This window comes from Pleurodeles waltl, chromosome 5 (genome assembly GCF_031143425.1).
Source record: "Pleurodeles waltl isolate 20211129_DDA chromosome 5, aPleWal1.hap1.20221129, whole genome shotgun sequence".
Taxonomy (NCBI): Eukaryota; Metazoa; Chordata; class Amphibia; order Caudata; family Salamandridae; genus Pleurodeles; species Pleurodeles waltl.
In genome coordinates, this window is record NC_090444.1 from 632,894,407 (window position 1) to 632,914,157 (window position 19,751).

The following is a 19,751-nucleotide window of genomic DNA, read 5'->3' on the forward strand; positions in this document are numbered from 1 at the left end:
ATTGAGGCAGTACACTTCTTGGTACTGCAAGCATAGACCCTGAACGTGTGTCATAGCCTGCTTCTGTAATGTTATGTAACTTTGTTTTGTGTTTAGTCAGTGTGTGGTCCCATGGTCGGTAAAATATGCGAGCTTCTGCACAGTCTTCAGGTGGTTGGGACCATGATAGCAACTGAGTAGTTTGAATTCAAACCCTCTGTAAGTTTGTGCCACACTTGAGTGTCATAAGCCCCCTGACTCTCCCTACTCCCCCCAAAATGGGTGTGGTCCACAGTTTTGCTTATACCAAATATTTTCCATCAACTTTTCACTTTGGTAGAACAGGGCTCCGGCAGTTGAGAGAGAAATAAACTGTATCCACATAAGACATACCACCTCCCTCCTCAGCTTCACGAAGGAACTGAAGACATGGCTTTTTTAAGAACCACTGGTGAACGCTACACTCCATTCCCCCCCAAACCCCCCCCCCCCAACCAGTGCCTTGAGACTCTAATGGGTGAGTAGTCGCGTTTTACGGGCTTTGATTGATTGATTATAGCTGTGAATACATTTGTTAACAGCACTGCAATTTTCAGTGACGTGAAATAAAACAGTAATACGTTTTCGCCCTCGTTTCAGTTTCATTTCCTGAAATGTAATATTCGAGCCATCCCTTCCTCTCAACACCTTACGTGACTTTCATTTGCCTCACTCTCTGTTTTTCTTTGCTGTCTGTTCTCCTTCGCCCTCCATCCCTATGACTCTCCTTTTTTTCGTTCTTACGCACCATTCTTGAACCCAGTCTTCATTTTTTGTAGGCAAACGAAACAAAAATATGACCTTTTGTTGTCAAATTAGAAGCTTCCTATGTAGTTTTCTAGTTTTAAGGCTCCAACATAGTGCACCTATTTTAAAGTAATAATGCGGTTGTCCTTATGAAAGGGCTCTTCCTAAACCTCTCAACCTGTCAGCCGACTAAGCTCGGCTTCCATTAAGATACTGTGCAAGATTTTACGAAGTTAAGTCCGAGACTAAAAGCCTCCTTTGTTTGTTAGTTCAGCGGTGTAGTAGCCTCACATCCCTATTACTAAGTTAGTGGATGAGGTGGACCTTCACACCAATTCGGGATATAGGCATAAATGTTCGTAACCTGCTTAATATACCCCCAAATACTTCATTCTTCCTTTTAATGTTGTGCTTTCCCCATTCCAGCTTGTACAAGGCACATTATTTAAGTAATAGGGTAGTCACATCGTGTTAGGGAGGTCTTTTGGGCAGGGCCCCAATGGTCTCAGAGCCAGGAGTAATTAAAGACAGACTTTGAAACGGGTCCCATTCGGGCTTTATATTATTGTCCTAAACTTTGATGGCAAAAAAACATTGATCAATTTTTGACCAGCCAATTAAAAAATATGTTAAGGTAATCCATTTCGGCAGTTTAGTTCCAGTTAATAACATACATGTTCTACTTAATTTTGCATTCTGTAAGAGTGTTAACTATTTCCATGGTGTGTTTCTGTATTTTGTTTGTGTAGCATATTAATCTTGTATCATGCATATTTTGACCTGAGTCGCCTCCTTGTGTTTACAATGGGCCGCAGTAGAGAAGGCAAGAGTTGAGGCTGAAGGCAGTGTTTGACTCACAGTGCTTGTCAGTGTAGTAGTCTAATCCTTGAACTTTCTGAGGAGTGTAGACAGCAATGGTCACATATTCCAGTTGTATATTCAGTTGTTAAAATATTGACAAGGTGATATTTTTAAAAATGCAGTGCTTGCAGATAAATGAGAACCTCAGAAATGTAGTTAACATCTCTAAGCCACGCCCTTCATAATGTCGGGCACGCCCCTTTTAAAGGCACACCCCTTTTTTTCCACCCACTTAAAGCCCTACATATAGGTTGTGGTCTGGCTTGTTTAGTCTGTATTGTTGTACATTGTTTTTTTTTACCACAGTGGTATGCTTCACCCACTATTTCTCCTATGAGGACCGTAGATTTATGGGAACCCCCACGTGATCACACCCCCAACAAAGAAAGAAAATATTCTTACTTCAAATTGGAGAACATACAAGTAACCATTAGGATTCAAAATATACTGCAGATTCTTTTACATTGATGCCACAGTCTTGTTTACATGCTCCAGCTAATAGCAAAGGTTTGCCTCGCCTCTTAGTCACATGAAGAGACACGAATTGAATGCTGGTTAATCTGTTCTGGCGCCCATGGCAACACAGATTAGGCCGCTCCGTTACTGCATTACTTGTTTTCCTGGTTATTAATTAGTGCTTTCCGGATCTACTTATCTTATTTTTATTTTTGCATAAGGTGGTAAATAGCGTCTTCTTTGAAATGTGCTGCACGACATGGCTCAGAACTAAAACAAATGCCATGAAGACCAGCTAGCCGTTTTGCAAAATGAGAATCAAATACATTTGATTCTGAAGCACATTTTCAAAGTTCAATATGTTTTCTTTTCCGTAAGAACAGTGAATATTCTGGGCACAATTTGTTTTCCCGGTGTGTTCTGAAATTTTGGGGAAACGGAGATATTTTTATCCATTATGCGCAGATCCGTTTTATAGTATTGGCTATAAACTGTAAACACTGAATTTCTTATAGCTTTGCTATATCGTGATGGGTTGAGTTTAGATTTCTACACATCTGATTTACACAGACCTTAAGCTATCTCTCCAGCTTTGATTTTTCCTAAAGTGCAACTATGGTGTGAAATAAACCAGAAAAAACTCGTTCATCTCAACTCCTCTGTTCTGTTTAGCATCTCAAACCATAGCCTTGCACACCCACTGCAAACCATTTAACCATAGCCGTGCCATTCATAACGTAAATCAGTAAGATGAAATGTTTTGTCCCAAGTAAGATAATTTCTGCCATTTTTGAAGTAATCTGTGGCCTTTATGTTTTTTTTTTGCCTCGCTGGTGTGCAAGCTATGTCTTGCAAAGCTAATCGTTAATGGGGAATTTCAAAGACTTTCCCTTTTATTTCATATCCATAGCTACATTTTAATTGTGTTTTTCATGGAATTTCCGAGGTTTTATAAACCTACATTAAGATGTTTTGATAAAAGCTAACCGTAACCTATCTTTAACTGTTGTTATTTTCAGTGAATTTGTGTGTGTGTGTTTTTTTTTTTTTTTTTTACACTACATCCAACATTTATAAAAGTAAAGTAACCATTTCTGTGGGCGGGCAACGCTACTACACACCACCAAAGGCCATGCACAGTAGGGGTTGGCAGTAGAGCCTGACCTTTGACCTGGCCCTGCAGCCCACCCTTTGCAGGTGGCCAATCACAGCTGATCACAGTTTAAGGCTCTCTGCTGCAGGGTGTGCTGCAGGGCTGGATTTAAAGCAGGGCCCAACCCTCCACAAGGGACCTACCCACTGTGAAGAGCCTCCTACCATGTGCACTATGGGTTTGCACCTGAGTCTGTTCTTCAACCAGGGTCTGCACCCAGCCAACTTTCACTGTGCATGGCTGTTGGTTGTGCAAAGCTGAAATGGCTCCGATTTTCTTTTTTCAAATGTTTTTTTCAGGTTTGCTGATTGAGACCCTTGGGAATTTTCACAAAGTCCAGATTCGTTGAAACGGGCTGATGATCTTTAAATCCTGCAACAAAATCAATTTTTCATAAATTAATTTTAAGATTGACAGTACATTTGTGGTCCCTAAATGGTTCTGGGGGACAGGGTATGCTCACCCCCTTTTATTTTTTATTTGGTATTTTTTACAAGATAGTGTTTGTTACTCTGTGTTGGATACTGGCAGCCAGCCAATTTGAGCTTTTCACTTGGCGGATGCATCAGCAAATCCGCAGTGTATGACATGATAAAAAAAACTCCCTTGCGCAGTGATGTATCTTCATTTTTACATGGATTTGTGGATCTTCCATGGATTAATGGTCAAGATGTGTCTATAATGTAACCCTTTGAAGCTCTTCCAAAAGCTTTTTGTTATGCAAATTCTTCAAAAACTACTGAACGGATTTACACCAAACCAAGCAAAAACACACCAGTAAGTAATGTTCTGATTCCATGCCACAATTGGTGTAGTTCTGCTGATAGTTTTTGCTGTAGCGGAAAACAAAATTTACTATGGGAGTAAAATAGAAAATGCTTGTTTTTTAACCTTCTCTTTATGTATCCTCACCTGCAGGATACGCACAATACATGATTTACCAAATGTTAGCCTCTTTTGCTGCTTGATTAGATTGTTTCATACAGATTTTTTAAATAGGGCAGAAGTTCTAACCAAAGTAAAGAATGTCTTTTTCAGTGAAAAGTCAGACCTAACCATAACTACAGAGATGCTGTTTCTGATTGTAATATATACATACAGTGTCTTTCTGTCAGCCGACTTCACACATTGACTGTCTTCATTGTGAGTAACAACACTTTTCTTGTGGGCATCTATCTAAACAGCAGTCCACTTCAGTGTTAAAGGCAGATGGTCAATCTTTGTGTTCATTTTGTGTGTTTTTTTTAACTTTTATTTTGTGATTGTTCAAGATGGTGGCAATTTTTACATTTTTGTACTTTTAAGTTTCTGAAGACAATTACAAAAATGCAAATATGTGATGGCCAGATGCATTGACATTGCTATTAAAAGCATTGATATTCAGAACACACATAAATGAGAAAAACAGATGTTGACAACATTGACACCACAGTGCATATTTGCAACTTACTGACCTACCACATCACTAATATTTTAGAGGCACAGCGACTAATGCAATTCTCTCTTTACAGAACCACAACACTGTTTCATTCTGACTTCCATCCCAGCTCTCCTCATGAATCAATGAATCTCTCAGCTCCTTTACGTACTTTTGGTAATGTTCACAAAGTCTCCCTTTCTTTCATCGGGTGGGAAGGCACAATAACCAGGCCAGTTTAAGAGCAAAAGACCATTTTATTACGACAGGTATGCAGACTCATTTAAATTAACAATAATTACAAAAACACAGCCTCACGAATACAATAGAAAAATCCTAACACCCCCCACCCTTAAACATTTTCACACAAGCAAAACAGTACCCCAAAGTCTTCAAACAATCATTACTCCTGATCACCTTCCTTCCTACTCTGCCCTCCAGAACTCCACCCCAACCATCTGTCCCCTGCATTCCCTGAGCCCCGCCTACCCAGCCAGGTCCCCAACCCTTCCATCCTGTCTTGAGCTTCCTTTTCTGCAACCTGTCCTAAGCGACAACTTAGCCTGCTGGCCTACCCAAAAAAGCTAAGCCTAATTAATCCTCTAATTTGAGAGAGGATGGGAGGGAGACACAACTGGACAACTCCTACCTCAAGGACCACCTGTACTAGGAAGGGATTTGTCCTATGGGACAGTAACCTAAACCTGTCACTTTAGCCACGCCCTGCCTCTAAACTACCCAGTGACTTTCCCCAGTTGCCTGTACTACCCACCTGAATATCCCTGGGGGCGGGCATGTTTAGGGTGGCACCGCTTGGACCCCATTTTCTCTCCCTGATGCTTCCTGTCTCTCCCTAACTGTATTCCATTCTCTGCGACTCTCTATGTCCCACTCGGTCATATTGCTTCTGAGCCTGATTTGTATTCATACAGAGTCTTCTGTATCGTTTTTGACCCTCTTTGCCCTGCCAACTGGAAAATCCTTTTTTAATCTGGACGATGTATATCGTCTGCCTCCCCCATTATTTATTTCCTCTACATTGTCCTTTTTGTGACTAATACATCTGGGTCAGTGTACTTCGGTACATCTGAGCTTAAACCCTTTTGTTGATCCGGCTGGTACAGTTCAAATGGTATCTTAACCCACTTGTGCACATTGTTTACCAGCATTTATTATATATTTTCCCATTTATCTAACCTTGGTTAAATATGCATGTAAGAGCAGTGCTAGCAATGTGCTTAAAAGTTCTTTTGGACACATGCTCGTGTGTGATGTGACTACTGCGGGATGGATTGAATGGGAGATGGAAGCACATTCCAAAAGGAAGCTGGAAGGGTCTTGCATATTTATTATGTACAGCTGTGATCAGTTGGTGACTGACAGAAACTTAACTCCTGAGTGGAAGAATGTATGTTTGCATTGGCTCCAGAGAAGAATTCGTTTTGTCAGAGAACTCTCTTTAATTGGAAAATGCATATCATTGTGGGAGATGATGACAGTTAAGAAAGTTTCAGAGTCCTGAGTCCCTGTGGTATCCGACCCATTCCTTAGCCATTGATGCTTGCATTGCCAGATGCTTGTTATGGTGGTATCACGTTTTGGGCCCAGACAGAGAAATTCTGGTTATCTCCTATCATGGACATAAGAGAAAGAGTCTCTAACTGAAAAGACCAAAGCTTTGGAGCTTTCTTGGAAAATAGTAATGTGCAGTTGAGCATTGGGAGAATTATTAGGTTGACCCTGTCCAGGGGAACCTTCATGAAGGCTATGCCGTGAAGTGTAAGTTGACCCTGCAGTGTGGAAACCTTCGGTAAGAACATGCCTAAAATGTGTAACAAGAGCATGTCCAGGTTGATGCCTTTCTAGTTGTGACTAAGATGTGCCATTAAATGGTAAACCTCGTACAAAATCACCTTGGGTGAAAGATCTTTTGTGGAGTATTAAAATAGATTTGTAGAGTGAGCATTGATTCTGACTTGCATCCTTTTTAGGGTCGAGCCTGCGTCGCATGCGCTTGCGCATGCGTTTCGCTAAGCGAGACGCTTTAGTATTAAAAAAGGGCTCGGAGCCCCTTTGACGTCACGTCAGTGTCTTTCATTGGCAAGTTGGCTTGCCTGTTAGAATCTGCTTCCTTTGATTAGAGGAAGGCACACATACGTCATGCCTTTTCCGGTGGTTAGCCCTCCTCGAGCACAGCGATCAAGTACAGAAAACATGCGAGGCTCGCTGTTTCCTTGGACAACTTTTGCTTTATTTTCGCAGCGTGATCTCGCTGGGCAAAAGTCGAGTGCTTCGCATACCATCGACCTTGTAACACAGTTAATTGCACCTTTGCCGCTCAAGTTTATAATTGCACTTTTGCTGATAGGTATTATTAAGTGTGAACTGTAGCAGCGCGATCACGCTGTTTTCTTCTTTTAGTGCAAGAAAAATCCGGTTGGGAGTTTACAACTGTGAATAGCTGTAACTCCGACAAATGCGAGACCCTAGTGCATTGCAAATGCTTGTTACTTGTGCTGTTGTCCAGCTAATTTATAGCTCTATACATTGCTGAAAATGTAATAGCTAGTTCTTATTAAAGATACACAGTTATTCTCATCCAAATTCAAATGTAAGTGCATCACCAAACTGATATGAAGGTGTGAGTAACAGGAGCTTGATGAAATTACACAAAATCAACAGCATATGTTTTCAGTCTTTTTTAAGCAGCTCTAGTCTTGAAATTGTCTTAAATGTGAATGGCAGACCATTTCATAGTTTAGTGCCCAGTACCTGGAGTTTTTCCTTTTGAAGGTCGATTTTGTATGGAGGATTAGTAAGTTGCTAGCCTTGAAGAAGCAGAACTCAAGGGTCTCTTGGGTATACACTTGTTTTTTTTTGTCTTAAATATATATTGGGACCTCAAGATGTAGTCAACTAAGCATGAACACAAAATAGCTGAATCTAATTTGTGCATTATTCAGAAGCTTAGGGATGGGAATGTATTGTAATGTTCAGTCATTATTTGTACTGCTGGTACTGCGTGATTTTGAACCCTGTCTGTGAATACAGTAATATTTTTGGGAAGCTCTACTAAATAAACTGCTGCAGTACGCAAAGTATATATCTGCAATTTCAATGCAGATTCGGGAGCCATTCTGTTTTTTGTCAATACCAGTGTAAATTAGCACAAACCCTATAATAATGCCTAACTATCTTCCATTTTTTTCACGGTTGGACAAAAGCCACACTTTCATTGGTACTTTAGTTTGTATCTCCTTAAAACATACCATGTCTTGCTTGCCAAAAGCCCTCCCTGACCTCGGGTACAAATGCTGGTGTTCAACTGGTTAGTAAGATCCCCAGTTTCTCCAACAGCATTTCCACGTGGAGGAAGGTAAATGAGTATTTCTAAAATAAGCAATAAACTAACCTCCATGCCATTCCAACAGTTTATGGAGAGGTTTCATGTAAAAATACTGGTTATAGAATGAGGATCCTTGCAGGACATCTTACCTGGCTTTCACTTGAGCAGGGACATCATTGAATTGATCTTGGGATCTCCTGCTCTTCAGGAATGATATTAACTAGGAAATAGATTTGCTGTACATACTCGCCACTTGGTGCAGTCAATACAGGAATAGGTTGTGTTCAGGTGTATGAACTTACTGAATAGCTTGACCAGCAATTAAACTAAATCTTTGTCTGATACACATAATTTATCTCTAGGATAAGCGAATCCATATTAGAACATTGGAATGTTGGTAGCTCCATTGAAAACAATGGAGTGCTGCGGGCTTTTACTGGCCAGTAAAAGCCCGCAGCGCCAACATTCCAATGTTCGCTTTGTTCACAGCAACAGCTGTGAACAAAGCCTCATGGAGCCCGAGGGGATTTTAATCCCCTCGGGCTCCGTGAACATTTTTTTTTTTTTAATAGAACATTCTGCCCTGAGTGGCAGAATGTTCTAATAGCCTTAGAACCCGCCGTAGCGGGCTCTACCGGCTATTAAAGTCCCTCTCCCTTGTTAAATGCCCTCGCCTTCGGCTCGGGCATTTAACGCGTGGTGCGGGCCTTTAATAGCCGGTAGAGCCCGCTACGGCGGGTTCTAAGGCTATATTAGTACCTCTAGCAGAGCTAAAACCTGATTGTCACTCCCACAATAATCCACTAGTTTTAAGGTACAGAATTTGCTGTGTAAGAACCAGTTTCCCCGTGGTCTTTTACTAAAAATGGGACTCCAGATATGGGGTTATACCTAGCCGAGCTCATGTGGTCCAGTAACGGCTTCTTGATCAGTGCGTGACTCATTCCTGTGTAGGCCAGTCAGGGTAGATGTTACCAGCAAACAAGATGTTGAGTAGTATCATATTAATCAATAATAAATAATGAGGTAATTGATTAAAATTAAAGTCCTGTAATGCAATTTCTTTCTGAAGAATATTGGAGTTTCTTGTTCAGTTTGGGCTGAAGAATGGGGTGCCTATTAGACTTGATGTGTGTGTGTGTGTGTGTGTTTAGTAAGGCAGAGACCATAATGGGCACAATATGTTTTATTTCATGGGCAAGGCTCTTGCTGCTTAGAACTTTGTGTCCATGAGGCATGTGGGTGAGCTTCGGAGACCTCCAAACACAACTTCCCAGATAATGACAATTCCTATCCCTTTCTTCCTTCCTTCCCTAAAGGTGAGTATGCTAATTAACTTTTCCTAACCCCAGGTGAAATCTTTCTAATGTTTTAAATATGGTATGAGCAATTAACTATTCACATAACCAGCAGGGGCTGCTCCTGTATGGGTGGTCCAGGGTTGTGTAAACTATCGCCGGACACCTGGGACATATTGTTGGGGGTCAAGGGCAACAAGTTTTCATGTTTATTTTGTCCTTGGGACAAGTAGGCCAAACCCCCTGCAGCACAAACCCTCTGGCTGCCAGTTTACAGGGAAGGGACTGTCTGCAGTTTAGGTAATATGTGTGTCCATAAGTTAATGGTTTTGGAACTTGTATTTATGGTTCATTATTGAAAAGCCTTTATTATTAGGGTGAGTGTTGTAAAAACCGTTTTAAGGTTACACTGCATTACTGACAGTGGTTTCAGTAAAAAAAAAAAAAAAGTGTGCACACACCTGAAAAGTTTGACAATATGTGGCTAAGTTTAATGCTCCCAGAATGCTCTCTGATTATATGCAAATGTTTGTAGAAGCTTGTAAGCAACAGTGATGATTCTTTGCTTTCAAAATAAAAAGTTCAGGAAAAAATGCAGGTTGTAAATGAAAACCTATCGCTACTATGAAATTTTAGTTGCTATTTCTTTGAAGTGTCATTTAGTAAAATGAGTTGATGCATGCTAGTATTTCCAAAACATATTCCAAATGGAAAATCAGTGTAACATTTTCAACAAGATTATGGGAAGCATGAAAATAAACAAACACTGGCAAAGCCAACCGATCCAACATTTGTTGGGAATCTTTTGGTTTTGTCAATGTATGTCTTGTTTTGACGTGGCTTTTGTAACACTTTTAGTGTTGTGGGAGCTTCCAGGCCCTCACCATTGCAACGAATACTGGCAAAAACAAAACAAAACTTCTTGGTCTTAAAAAAAGCACACATTGCGACTTGTGGTGTAACAAAGTTCCCTTAGTCCCCGCGGTGCAGGGAGATTCCTCCAGGGGACCCCCTCAGCACAGCAGCTGCCCTGTGTGGGTCAGTGAGGAGGGGAGCTCCATGTTCTTTGCAGAGGGTCCCCCTCCAGTTTTGTTATGCCATTGATTGCCACAGTAGGCACTGAACAAAACTACTTTGTGTTCCAATATTCTCCGTGCGGAACACCAGAATGCGATCACTCCCAGTAAAGACCGCTGATAGATAGAGAGACAATTAGAATATTAATAAAAACAAAATGTCTTGGTCAACGCCAGACCTAATTAGGGACCCTTTTAAAGAAAAGTCTACATCTTGTGTACAGGCTATTCATCTCATCTTTGTGTGAACATGAAGACTAAAAAGGAAGACCGCTAGAAAAACAAAAATACGAGGAACCAAGTTATTATGACAAACTGAGTCATAATTAAAAAAATCTATTTTGAACATTTTCCCTTCTTTTTTAAATTAATAATTTAGTGGTGTAGGTTTGGTGATAAGTTTAGACGTAGGCTTCTGTTGCAAGTTGTGTAGAATTCCCAGTTCCAACAGAAAAAGTATGACATTTCTGCATTGGAACCACTGAAAAATGGGGGATTACAACTGGAATAAAGTGATGTAACTCAAATTCTTCTGATGGAACTCTGAGTCCGACTCAGAATATTGTGGTATTCACAGATCTGGAGTTACCTCTGGTATTGGTAATTGAACATGCTGGAAAAAAGTATTTGTATTCCTTGTACCAATTTAATAGAGGCCTTACCTTATGTTAGAAGTGTTTAAGAGTAAGGCTTAAGCTAACAGTAGTAGTTTAGGTTTATGTTATGTCTGGGGTAGTGCTAGGGTTATGGTTTCATTTAGAGCTTTGGTTAGTTTGAGTTGTTAGGGACTTTTTATCAATCTGGTATTCTTAATAATGGTTTCTTCAAAAATGTCAAAGTAATATACAATGCAGTTTTTATCTGCACGGGTTTCTCATTCACTTCTGTGTTCCTCATCACCCACATAGATACTTGCCTCTCAACTGCTTGACCCCGCCTTCTTGTGTATTATTTAAATGAAAATCATGGTGACTATTGCTTCATATTCCTTGGAAGAATATTTCATGCATTATGATTTATGCATGCTTCACTTTTGAAAAACAGAATTTTTCTTTCAATGTATATATATATATTTTTTACTAAAACTCAGTATCTTTCTGAAATAGATGTTGTTGCTCTAATTCATGTAAAATGGGATACATTTTTACACAGTCTTCAAACGTTTTACGAAGTAGACCATTAATGAAAAGTACAAAAATAAATAAATTCAAAGATAAAGAAATGTATTTTTTAGCATGAGATTCAGACGTTTAGCTAGGGGTATGATGCTACCTATTTAAATGTGAAAACTACAATTTTATACATATGTTGTTTTTCTAGAAAAGCAGATTCAGAAATCACGAAAATCATACTTTCTATGTTTTCCTTAAGATAGTGTATCTCGCCTGTGTGCCGAGCCTGCAGTCATCGGATTTGTGTATGATTGTATTTGGTTTATTTGAACTGGCACAATCTGTTAGAGTTGAGCTGGAGGAAACGACTGCTTCTTAAGAAGGATATTGCATCTTAGTAAACATTTCAGTAGCCCACAAATACGTGGTCACATTTGGCTGGCAGCAACTCATATGTTTTGTTACAGGGCCATTATGTGATGCCAGGCACCAAAGTCTGCAGACACAACCCAGTGCCTATGAGCTATGCTGAGAGACTGCTGCAGAATAGAAGAGACTGTGTGCAGCTGGTTGGATTGTGAAGGAATTGGCACAAGGCCTGATGCAAAAGGCCCTGTGTGCTCTAGCGAAGGGCTTGCATAACCAAAGTAAGATATCCAGTGGCTGTTGAGTGAAGGCAGCAAGAGCCTCTAGCCAATCCCCTCTCCACACGGCAGGCCCTCCGACCAGCCCCTGATGAGACTGGCTAGAGGCCGGAGATTTGCCTTAACAACTGATTTGGCAGAGGGCCTGTGCACCAACTCTTGTTAAAAACAAAAACAAAGCAAAACAAAAAACTATTTCATTAAACACAAAGGTATTCTCAAAGTATACCTTCAAAAATTGTGTGTATGGAACCATTCTGTGAAACCACAAGTGTCGTTAGTGATGACATACGATCTTATCGGTTATGTAATTGATAATGTCATTAGTGACGTGTTTGAGGCCACCAGTAGTACATGACGTGTGTGATTTATGATGTATGTAGCTAACTATAGCTGGCTAACTAAAGGGTTCTTTCGCTTCATATGGGAAGCTTAGCTTCAGTTTAGCTTGTAATGTGTTATGAACAAAGTTGCCAATGTGTAGGCATAGCTCAATCCCGCTTCCTATTGAAAAGGCATTTTTGTATTTGACTTTAACTTTTGACCCCATGGAGAGATCTGCACAATAGAGCAGCTTTACAAGGATTTTGTTGACTATTTTATTGATGATAACTTCACTGCCTCCTCCAAAATAAACTGCCCGCAGGGGAAACAGTACATGCGCAGCGATTGGGATTTAACCAAGTTGAACACTCCTTTAAAAAAAACTTTAACTAAGTGCATGTACGGCCAGAAGCACCGGCAGAAAGCCATCCTTGGCCAAGAAACACCAAGCACAACTTGTCGAATCACTCTGTTGTCCAATCACTCTGTTGTCCAATCAGTAAGGCTCACCTAGCAAAAGCTCATGGTGAGGCGGAAAATTCAGGCAGACTATTTGCCTGGCAATTAAATAAGACTCACTCACAGCACCTATGTCTTCCATGCAAACACTGTAGCCCATACACAAGCAGATATCCACACTGTCGTCACAGTCCTTTTAATGTGCTTTATACGGAGTTGGAGTCTCTGAATCACAAGCCCAGGGCCAAATATCCGAGTTCCAAGAGGGTCTAGTCTTATCCAGTCTTATCTGCAGACAACATACTAATTTACACAAGAGGTATTGGTAATGGGTTATCTACAATAGCACATGAATGCTGCTCTTTCATAAGAGCCTCCTGCTTGGGTGTGAACTGATCAAAAACATATATTTTCCCTCTACATTTAAGTTGCCCTAGACAAGACAGAGTAACAGAGGACTGTTAAATTAAATGGGAAGCTACTAACTTTTAATATGTGGGCATTAACATAGATTACTCGAACATTGACATGCTTGATGGTACCTGATGAGAACAATATCCTCAATGAGAGCACCGATTTCCTTTTGGAAGATCTTACCATTGACGGTGCCTGGACCGCGGCCCTGACAAAAATGGAAATACTGCCAGGCCTACTATATTATTTTACAGATCTCCTCCTATGGTTATCTAAACGCATCTTCCGTGCACTAGATGGGATGATTAATGATTTAATTTAGAGTACCAGCCTCCGCAGATTAGCACTGTCTAGCCTGCAACTCCCGGTAGAACTCGGTGGACAAAACAGCAATTTGCAAATAGCACTGAAAAAGGGTTATCAAGAAAAAGTTAAACAGGACGGGTGACACGTGCATTGTATGTGCCATAATTACAGTGATTGTACACATTTGAGTCAGAACCATAGCTCAGTTTTTAGCTTTTTTTCCCCTGGTGCATTATTTATGCATGCATATATTCTGGCTCATGTGTTACAGAAGTGGCGATAGGCCCTGCATGGTTAGGTCTCTGTTTCCATTGAAAAGCACATTTTAGGTCTTGCTTATCGGACAACTTTTAGATATGATTGTGATTGACCTCTTGTGCACCATACCAAAAACTTGCAGTGGGTTTATAGCCTGTCCATTGCTCACCCTCACCATTGGTCGGCTTTATTGTCTCTCTGATTTGCATCTTAATTAATGTCTTGCCTTCGTTTGCTTGTGTTTGTTCCTCCCCTGTAGTTAAGCCTCTTTACCATTCTTTATTTTGCCTCACTTGTATCCTTCCAATGCTCACGATTAGTGTGCCACCTTTTCTCTTTCTTTCAGCATACCGTGATAGTGCGTGTTTTCAGAATACCTCCCTTGTGTTCTGCTTCCTCCTCCTACCCTCAGATACCAACACCCTTCTCCCTGTGTACTGTGAGACCCCATGCTCTCTGTGTTGCTCCCTCTTTCCTTCACGCTGTCTATTATTTCCTCCTCCTCAGCTTTTTTTTTTTATAAAATGTTTTATTTATTCTTCTCCAGTCTTGCTCCTGCTTCACACTCCGTTGCTTCCCTCTCACTAGCTCTGTTTTTGTTTCTCCACCCCTTGTGGAGATTAAAAATATAAAAAGTGTTTTTTGTGTGTTTTTTTTTTTTAAGGGGGGGTGGGAGGGTTTGGCATCTGCCATCTGCTGCTGTGCCGCTTTGGTTTTAAAAAAGTGCCTTAGTGAAGGTAAAATGACACCCAAGCCAATCAGTGGACGCGTATATGTAAGAGTACACATGCGTGAGCATATGTGCTCATGATCATGCTCCTACCTACTGAGTGGCTGGTACATGCAAGGCACGTGTTGTGTTATCACATTTTTAGGGTCGAGCCTGCGTTACATGCGCTCGCGCATGCATATCGCAGCGAGATGCTTTAGTGTTCAGAAAAGTGCTCGGAGCCCTGTCGACGTCACGTCAGTGTTTTTCATTGGTTCGCGGGCTTGCCTAATAAAATCTGCTTGCTTTCATTAGTCGAAGGCATGCATACGTCATGCCTTTTCCGGTGGCTAGCACTCCTCGAGCACATCGACCAAGTACAGAAAACATGCGAGGCTCGCTGTTTTCTCTCCGGCTCGTGGACAATTTTTTCTCTTATTTACTAGCTCGATTTTGCTTTGCAGAAGTTGAGCGCTTTACATAGTTAATTGCACTTTTTCGGGTCATGTACATAAATGCACTTTTTCTGATAGGTGAAAAGTCGGGTTAGGAGTTTACAACACTATCAGCTCTAACATGAGCAAACACGAGACCCGTTGCATTGCAAATGCTTGTTTTGTTTTGCTAATGCTGCATAGCATCACAACAATGTGCGATCTATTGTCTTTGCCACTATTTACTTTGGTAATCATTCTGGTGCCACTTGACAAATGTACACAAAAACTTTTCAAATAACCCTTTATGCAAACTGAGTTTGGCATGACAAGTTTCGTATAGATCCACCAAGGGTGGGGTGGGGGAAAAAAGGAGGAGAGTTAAAAAGTGAAATTGCCATTTTAATTGCCATAGGAAGCTGTTGATGACCGTATGGAATTACACCTTATTTGGCAAGAAATTGCAACCTTATTCAAGGACTTTCCTTTGCTTGGTTAAATATGTTCAGTATTTTTTTGGAGAAATTAATAGAATTAACAAAAGTGTTTTGTAGACCTCAAACTGAGCTGACCTGTTAAGATAGAATTTTCTGGACTTTTAAATTACAGGAAGTCCTCGAACCTGGGTCAGAGCTCAGATATCGTTAAACCACATCACCTTTTCTTTAGCAGGAGGAGACCTCTTCAGATGTTTTTTCTATTCACAGCTTCCAGAATGGCTGAATATGGAGAGGGAGGCTTTCCAGTCCCATCCTTACTGCTGCATGCAAGGAAGAAGAAGATGTTAATTGTCTTTGGTGGCACCGGCAATATGGAGTAAAAAAGCAAGGACTCTGACATCTGGGAGTTCTTTTTCCATCTGTCAAAACAAAAAAGGGTTAATGTATGCCGGGTCATGTGCATGCTTTGTGGCCAAACACTCAGTAATGTGATGTTCCGCCACTGCTCTTTCATGACCTCAACGATAGGGGGACGAGACAACTCAAAACTTGAGAAGGCGTACTCAGTGTGGAAGAGGGAAACGTCAGATGAAGACGCACCTGAGGGGTGAAACATTGCTTAGTATTCCTGGAGAGAGAAAAGGGGAGAGCAATCCACACCTGAAAGTTTTCGAGTTCTGTTGCACGGAATGCATGATGCACATACAGTGTTGTGCACAAAACCACTTAATTAGCCACAAGAAGAGGAATTAACATTTCTGGATGCTCCATCTGTTTAAACAAAAAAACTTTAAAAATAGCTGTTGCTTTACAGTTTTTATAAATAAATAAAACAACAAAAAACATGCCAGTAATGGGTCTTTTGAGAACCACCAACACAAATCAGTCAAAGGGCTTGTCACTAAATTTTATCCCATGCTCAGCTGCTCATTGTGGATTAGGTACAGAATGGATTAGGTACAGGGTCTGACCAAAATTCAGTCCGTGCAGCAAACCTGCTCTGCCCAGAGGAGGATGGCCACCTGCTCTGCCCAGAGGAGGATGGCCACCTGCTCTGCGCAGTGGAGGATGGCCACCTGCTCTGCGCAGTGGAGGATGGCCACCTGCTCTGCGCAGTGGAGGATGGCCACCTGCTCTGCGCAGTGGAGGATGGCCACCTGCTCTGCGCAGTGGAGGATGGCCACCTGCTCTGCGCAGTGGAGGATGGCCACCTGCTCTGCGTAGTGGAGGATGGCCACCTTCTCTGCGTTACGCTCATGACCTTGCTAGATTGGGTGCAGGGCAAGTTAATGGGGGATAGCCGCCCGTAGCAGCTGGGTACAGGGAATCTTTGCATGTGCTAAATGATTAAAACAAAAGTTTCAGTGGTTAAAGTGAATTTACCTAAATTTAAAAAAACTTTAGAAATTACCTTTTTTTGCAAACAAATTTTATTCATTTTCATCAGCAGCCATACCATGTTACAACATTATCATGGGAAGACCACAGCAAATGTAAATACAGTTTTCACTGTTAGTTATGGTCTGTATGGCTTTTTTGCAAGTTATGGATTGTGTTCCTTATTATAACTTGCCAATGTCAGTGATTTTTGGTTTTAATTTGCAACCATAACTGCATTTAGACTGTGCTTATTGGGTGAATACATATACTATAAAACAGGTAATTGTGTAATGAGGCCCAGTATTGCCATTTAGGTGTTTTGAAGACCTCATAAACTAAGAGGCTGTTTGCTTTCCATAGCTATCAGAATTCAGTGGTTTCATACAATTAATCCAGAACTTTACATCAGTTTCTAAATGTGTTTTTTCGTAGATTAATCTCATGGTATCTCACCACATAGGCAGTCCCCTTACTGTGTTTTAATTTTCCATATAATAAAATGGTTAAAAAATAATAGGTTGATGCAGGCATATTTTATTTTAATAATGTGAGTACTAAAAACAGGTTTCCTTTTTTGCCCTCATGCTCTGCCCCTGTCTGTGGTGCCCAAGCACCTGTCTAGCCAGCGCCGTTTCCTGTTTGTTTCTCTCAGTCCACACTGTGAAGCTGAAGTGTTCGTGACTGGCCTTATCAGTCTAGATTCCGAACCACTGATTTTCAGCCCCTCATTTCCGGTGTGGCTTCTGCTTTGGTCCTGTCCAGGCAGCCGTGTGAAATGAGAGCAGGCTAGAACTGTTCGGACTCCCGTTTAATTGCAAGCTCATTACAATTCCAGTCATCCGTGATGAAGTGGCACGCTATTTGTAGGCAGACACGTTGCAGTTTGCTTTCCCTGTGCAACACACATTAGAGTCATTATACTGTAAATGAAGGGAAAATAGAGCCTTTTGTGGTGGTTGATCCTCTGCTAATTCGGAGTCCAGTTTAAAACGGCTGTAAACTGGGGCCTACTGCTAGTTGGCAGAGTTTCCTGAGCCCTTGGGCCGCAGCCTTCTTTCTTATGACTGTAGAGCCAAGCAGCAAAGCTCTCAGGGAACAGGTCCTGTAGTTCCCGCATCATAAATGGTTGCATTTAAATTTTTCATGGGAACAGCGAATTTGGAATGTGAATATCATTCTGGGCATCTCGGGCGAGAGCGGTATCTGATGGGAAACTTGCTAAACATGAATGGATCTGGTATGGCACAAGCAGCCCTCGCTCAAAAAACCAAATCTTTTTTGCAGTTATATTTATTATTTCAATTGTGTATTCACTTTATCAACAGTTGACTGAGGAATAGGTTGTTTTCCTTTTACGGCCAACTCCAACAATTACCACCTTTTGTTATGTTTTTGCATTTAGAAGTACTTAACATTCTTTAGCTCTTTACTAAATTGAAGTTGAGTTGGGCCGTCCTGATGGGATGTATAATAATGTTGTTCAAATATCTGGTTGTATACAGTGATATTTATATGTAGATTGTAGAAATACGTATTGTTTTTTTTGTGTATCTTCCGTACTTTCAAACTGGCTTCCGGTTGCGTTTGGCTCCCGGTTGCGTTTGGCTCATTAAACTTAATTAAGTACTAATATTTTGGTACGTTTAGTGACTGTCTTTGATATCTTAACTGACGTAGGTGAAACCACGGTCAGTGATTTGATGGGATTTGTAAAGTGCTCTGTAACCAGTTACTAGTAGAATTTGCGCTATATCAGTAAATAAAAAAATGAAAAATGTAGGCATGATACGACGAAATGGCCATAGGATGAATGTGTGCATGGTTATACTCCTTTTATCGCTACTTTGTTTTGTAAATAATGCTTATATGCTGATAGTCCATTATATATGGCTATCACTTCCTCTAGCTGGTGAGGAAAAGGCTATGAACAGAACAATGTGTATCTTCAGGTAAGGTTTTAAAAACCTTACCTGTTTATTTACAAAAATTAAATCCATCAGTTTTTTACGTTGCTTATATTAATAATCCTATTTTCATCGGTGTATTATTGTATATAAACACAAATGATGGACGGAATGCAGAACCAATCAAACATTTACCCCCAGTCACAGATCTGGGTTTAATCCATCAACTCTTTCGCTTACCATGCCACCCCAGTTTGGACCCAGCCACATGCAAATCAGTCTTGACCCTGTTCTCCCTGGAAACAGTCCAGCCCAAACTGCCTGGCCAGGTCCTCCCTGGACCAGAAACAAGCATCCTGGGACCGGTTTCAGGGTATCACCCTTCATCAGCCAGGCTAGCTTGAATCCAGTGGCATAGCGAGCCCGGGACCCACGCCTGGGCATACGTGGCACATTTATGGCGACAAAAGCAAACAAATAGAAATGATGGACGTAATACGGAACCAATCAAAAATTCACCCCCAGTCTCAGTTGTGGGTTTAATCCATCAATTATTTTGCTCACCATGCCACCCGAGTTTGGACCCAGCCATATGCAAATCAGCCTTGACCCTGTTCCTGTTATTATTGTGTATATACAAAGTGCCCATTAAAGAAACAGCAGTGATAGTAAGTTATAATAGGCAGTACTTCACGCAGCTCGTGCCTTTTTTAGCCCTTAAACTCCAAATGATGGAAAATCAATACGGAGGCAGTGCATAATGCTGCCTTCACAGAGCAAAATATCCAGTATTTGGAGTCGATAGAGAAGGTCCGAGTGATGTTAGCAACTTCAGAATTAACAAGCATTTGCAAAGCATAAGTGACCCATCCGCTGTGTCAATGCTTTTTTGGTGATGCTGTGCTGCATCAGCCAAAGAAAACAAAAAATGTGATGATGTGACATGAGCACAGAGTGTATGCATCATTCGGTTGGTATATCCATGCGTAATCAAG

The 19,751-nt window shown here is 41.0% G+C and overlaps 1 protein-coding gene across 6 annotated transcripts in view; it reads left to right on the top strand.

The window, feature by feature from the left end:
* MAP3K4 (mitogen-activated protein kinase kinase kinase 4) overlaps window positions 1–19,751 on the top strand; it is a 379,054-nt gene that overhangs the window by 17,104 nt on the left and 342,199 nt on the right. Inside the window, exon 2 of one of the 6 annotated variants that reach the window (XM_069234492.1) lies at window positions 15,740–15,848. The exons of the other annotated variants lie outside the window; for them this stretch is intronic. Coding sequence (XP_069090593.1) covers window positions 15,740–15,848 — 109 coding nt within the window. The remainder of the gene's footprint in view (window positions 1–15,739; window positions 15,849–19,751) is intronic. 6 annotated transcript variants of the gene reach the window in all.